This window comes from Carlito syrichta, unplaced genomic scaffold (genome assembly GCF_000164805.1).
Source record: "Carlito syrichta isolate Samal-C Ts95f unplaced genomic scaffold, Tarsius_syrichta-2.0.1 Scaffold315133, whole genome shotgun sequence".
Classification (NCBI taxonomy): Eukaryota; Metazoa; Chordata; class Mammalia; order Primates; family Tarsiidae; genus Carlito; species Carlito syrichta.
In genome coordinates, this window is record NW_007259229.1 from 311,234 (window position 1) to 316,279 (window position 5,046).

Genomic DNA, 5,046 nt, shown 5'->3' on the forward strand with positions numbered 1-5,046 from the left:
TGAGGCGCGCCAGGCCAGGCGGGCGGGGCCTGCGACTGACCGAGGGGCCTACCCTTACGTTCTCTTTTTGCGTTCGACCCATCTCTGCCCTTTGGCAGTTCTCTCCCTGTTTCAGCCGTAAGAAAAAAAGGTCCTGCCTCCTAGGGGTCTCGTGGGAGCGAAATGAGCGATATAATGAATGGTACTTGATGAGCGGCTATATGCTGGGTGCCATCTCACCCAGTTTTCACTTATTTTGCTGAAGACAAGCAGGTTTAGTGCAGTCAGAGGTTTTGCTTAACCTGTATGGTTTGGGGAGGAGTTTAACTGAGGTGACACAGGTTAGACCTCAAAGGACTCATTCTCCAGCAGCACCATTGCATGCGCCCCCTCCCGCCCCCACACACCTGGGATTCTTCTCTTTCTTTCACTCCCCACGTGAAAGCCATCAATATCTCTTTTGGTTCCCTCGCCAAAATAAGTCCCGAATTCAACTGCTGCTCTTCCGTCTGGCTGCAATCCCAGCTGGTCTTCTCCTTCCTAGGAAAAGATCTTTTGCGTCATGATGGTCTCCAGGCTAAACCGTTCTGTGAGTTCCAGCTACTTGGAAGTCTGAGGCAGAAGGCTGGAGCATGCCACTGCACTCCATCCTGGGCCACGAGTGAGACTCCCAACTCAAAAAAACCCCAACAAAACCTTTCTGTGTTTTCCAAATAGGTTTAGAGTAAAACCTCAGCTTTTGCCCAGCTCTCAAGGCTGTGTCTCTCACCCACCTAGGCGCCTACAGCCAAACCTGGCTCCCAGCACATTCACTGGACACACCCAGCTTGTCCTTCAGTGGCCTTCACTCCCTTGCACACACTGTGCCCCGCCTGGAAAGCTGCAGGTCGCAGCTCAGTATTCTCCGGCCTGAAAGGTGGTACCTATAGAAACCTAGAAGAAACTTAGCTTATTCTTAGGTTAGTCTTTTTGCCTCAGTATAACCATTAGAAAGTGTTCATTCTTCTGCAGGACAAGCAGCAGCCTATCCCATCTTCCCCTTGGCAAATCTCTATCAGATGCAAGACCAGGACAGGCCAACCTTTCAATTAATGGCTTAGCATAAAAATCTCTGGTAAACTGTTAGGTTCCTTGTCAAGGTGGAAGGTCAAAGATCACCCTTTGGCTGGCCAAAGTCCATAAAAGTGATAATATGACCTCCTTTGGTCAAGGAGTTTGTGAATTGCAAATGTCTAACAAGTCTCCTGCAGGAAAAACCCTTCTAGTGACCTCTGTGACAGACAGACCCCACCATGGCAGCAATCATGTGACTGACTCACCCATCTGCCTGCTGTCCATCACCAGACGTCAGTACCTGTGTTTGCCTGTCCTTTTATGATGACCACCACCCAATCACCTTAATGATCTTCCCCCATCAAGGGGAATGGTTAAAAGGATTCAACCACAAGCAGCCAGCAGCCATTGCCTTGCTAGACTCTGGTGTGGCCGTATGCTCTTTGAGCTATGGCTGTCGCCACGCTTCCTGACTTTGGTTCCCTCCCCCACCTTGGGGAGGTGAATCTTCTTTCTCCCTTCTCTTTCTCTAATTTACCTTTAAATAAACTTTTCTTGCTTTGCCTGTTTGTGTGCTGCAATTCTCTGCATTACTCGGATATCTGGGTTGCATGCGCACATCTCCGGCACGCCAGCTCCGGTGGTGCTGCGCCTCCCCTCGCCTCTCCATCCACCCATCTACCCTAACACTGCCCATCACTCTATTTATAACTGCTATCCTACAGACAATCTTTTTTTTGAGTTGGAGTCTCAGTCTGTCTCCTAGGCTGTAGTGCTGTGGCACACTCAGGGCCACCGCAGCCTTGACCTGCTGGGCTCAGGCGATCCTTCTGTCTCAGTTTTCCAAGTAGCTGGAACCACAGGCGCGCACCACCACATTCAGATGATTTATTTATTTATTTATTGCAGAGACGAGGGCTCACAAAGTTGACCAGGCTGGTCTTGAACACTGGGCTCAGGCAGTCCTCTTGCCTCCACCTTCCAAAGTGCTGGGTTTACAGGCATGAGCCACAGTGCCTGGCGACATTCATTTTATTTGTCCTTTCCTTGTTCCTATCTGTCTCTGTCTCCAAACAATCTGGCTAAGAGCAAGAACTTTATCCTTCTTGTTGCCAGTGTGTCTCAATGCCCCAAGGAGCTGGAAAGTGTAAGAAGGTAGTGAAAGGCACGGGGAACAGCCAGAAGGATGTCTCCTGAGATGGTGCCAACACTAGGGAACCTAACAAAGACAACAAAGGCCGTAAATTCCTGCCTCTCCCGTGCGTGCGCGCAACTTAAACTCATGTACAAACATTATCTCCCTATAGGAATACTACCTCATAGCTCCCTCCAATAAAGACCCTAAGATGGCTCTGGCTGGCACGGCCAGGCTCAGAGAGCACAGGCCGCCCCCTCCCAAAACCGATAAATACAGACCTCTCTCTCGCCCTCTCTCTCTCACTCCCTTTTCCCACCAGGCGGTTACAGACCTCCTTCCCTCTCCCTGTAGCCGCTGCTCTAATAAATCTCTTGACCTCAAAGGGTACCGAGTCTCACTGGCGCCATTGTCCTTCAGGTAGAGAGGTTGATAACTGAAAATCTTTAATTTGATACAAATCTTTTAATTTGTATCAAATTAAATATACACTTATATGACCCGGCAGTCCTACTTCTAGGCATTTACCCAAGTGAAATAAAAATGTGTATTCATGCCAGGTGTGTGGTATTCCATTGCACAATAAAAAGGAACAAACAATGATGCAAGCATGGATATATCCATGATGCAAGCATGGATATATCTTAAAAGCGGTATGCTGACTGGGCTTAGTGGTTCAGCCTGTAATCCCAGCACTGTAATCCCAGACGGTAATCCCAGCGGAGTCCTGAACTGGTGGTGCAGGGCATCCTACGATGAAGAGGCTGAGGGTGCTAGCTCAGGTCTCTCTTCCTCTTTTCAAAAAACCACCAGTTCCCTTCCCATGATAGCCCGTTGATCCATTTACCCATTAATCCAAATGGATTAATCACCCGTTAAAGGCCCCACCTCTCAGTTCTGCCACATTGGGGATTAAACTTCAACATGAGTTTCGGCGGGGACAAATATTCAAACCACAGCAATTCCATTTATACAAAATTCTGGAAAAGGCAAAACTATAGTGACAGAAGTCAGATCAGTGTGCCGAGGCAAGGTGAGAGGCCAGCGGAATTTTACAGGGGGTTGAAACCATGCTAGACCTTGACTGTGGTGATCATACAGTATTGTACATTTGTCAAAATCTGCAGAGTTCTGCACTAAGGAGCTTCAACTCAAAGCCTCCATTCCACTGGATAACATAGAGTAAATAAAATTAGGAGCAACAAGAGACCCTAACATGACTTGGGGTCTCCAGGCGTTCTCACAACCTAGATGAAACTGGCTTTGTAAGATTACCTTCCTGTCCTGACCCCTGGGGGAGGAGCAAGGCCGTTCAACATATTCTTTCTGAAACAATGGACCTAAAACTGCTTGAGGACAAAAGCTCAGTTGAAAGACCCTCCTAGAGGACTTCCATAATGGCTCACAGCCCAGGGGGGCTGCACTGTAAAACTTAAGAATGGCATTTGAGCTATTTTCCAGACTCTGTTCTCTGATGAACCCTGATGGACCCGTGACCCCATCCAGGCCTAGAACACCAGGAAGCTGGCTCTACTGACCCCATACCTTCTCCCAGAAATTGACTCTGTGACAGGAAGACTGTCTGGACACCTCCCCCATGACATCATCAATCAGTCAACAGCCCCTGTTTTCGTGCCTGCCAAGTACCCTTAAAAAAAAAAAACCCTATTCTTGGCCGGGCTCCATGGCTCAGCCTGTAATCCCAGTACTTTGGGAGGCCAAGACAAGTGGATTGCCTGAGCCCATGGGTTCGAGACCAGCCCGGGCAACTTGGCGAGACCTCATCTCTACAATAAATCAGATATTAGCCAGTGGTAGCGCACGCCTGCAGTTCCAACTACTTGAAAGGCTGAGGCGGAAGGATCGCTGGAGCCCAGCAAGTCGAGGTTGCGGTGGCCAGGAGCATGCCACTGCACTCCAGTCTGGGTGATGGAGTGAGACTCCAACTCAAAAAAACCCAAACAAACAAACAAAAAAACCCTATTCTTGGCTGGGCACAGTGGTCAAAGCCTGTAATCCCAGCACTCTGGGAGACAGAGGTGAGAGGACTGCCTGAGCTCAGGAGTTTGAAACCAGCCTGAGCAACATGACGAGACCTTGTCTCTGCAATAAATAAAAAAAAAAGCTGGGCATGGTGGCACATGCTTGTGGTTCCAGCTACTTTGAAGGCTGAAGCAGAAGGATCACCTGAGCCCGGCCGGTCGAGATTCAGTGGCCATGAGCGTTCCACTGCACTCTAGCCTGGTGGGTGAGAGTGAGACTCAGACTCAAAAAAAAAAAAAAAAAGCTTATGCTTGCCAGGCACGGTGGCTCACGCCTGTAATCCTAGCACTCTGGGAGGCGGAGGCGAGAGGATCGCCTGAGTCCAGGGGTTTGAGACCAGCTTGGGCCGCTTGCGAGACCTCGTCTCTACAGTAAATCAAAAAATGAGCCGGGCGTGGTGGTGCCCGCCTGTGGTCCCAGCTACTTGGACGGCCGAGGTGGAAGGATCGCCAGAGCCCAGCGGGCCGAGGCTGTGATGGCTGCGAGCGTGCCACGGCACTCCAGCTGGGTGACAGCGCGAGCCTCTTTACTCAAAAGTGAAATTCCATTCCCTGAACTCTCCAAGAGGAGGACTTCAGCGCTCTCTCCAGTCCTCCTCATTCAGCGGCTTTGCGACACTCAACTCTCGGCGGCCGCAGCTTTGGCCCTTCCGGACAGCGGGCGCAGGAACCTGCTCAGGCTGCGACATCGGCGTCGGAGCCCCCTTTGACGGACGAGGCGACTCAAGCCCAGAGAGGTGAAGTGGCCCGAGGGAGCCCACACAGCCCGAGCGGAGGAGACGAACTGGAAGCCGCGGGGTCTCCCTGCCGAGCTCGTGCTCCCACTCGCGACGACGC

General features: G+C 50.7%; 1 protein-coding gene across 1 annotated transcript in view; it reads left to right on the top strand.

Moving 5' to 3' along the window:
• The window catches only part of ALKBH2 (alkB homolog 2, alpha-ketoglutarate dependent dioxygenase), a 9,105-nt gene that overhangs the window by 173 nt on the left and 3,886 nt on the right, over nucleotides 1–5,046 (top strand). The window contains exons 2-3 of the mRNA XM_021706090.1: nucleotides 1,324–1,458; nucleotides 4,776–4,927. Of these exons, the coding sequence (XP_021561765.1) occupies nucleotides 1,324–1,458; nucleotides 4,776–4,927 (287 nt within the window). The remainder of the gene's footprint in view (nucleotides 1–1,323; nucleotides 1,459–4,775; nucleotides 4,928–5,046) is intronic.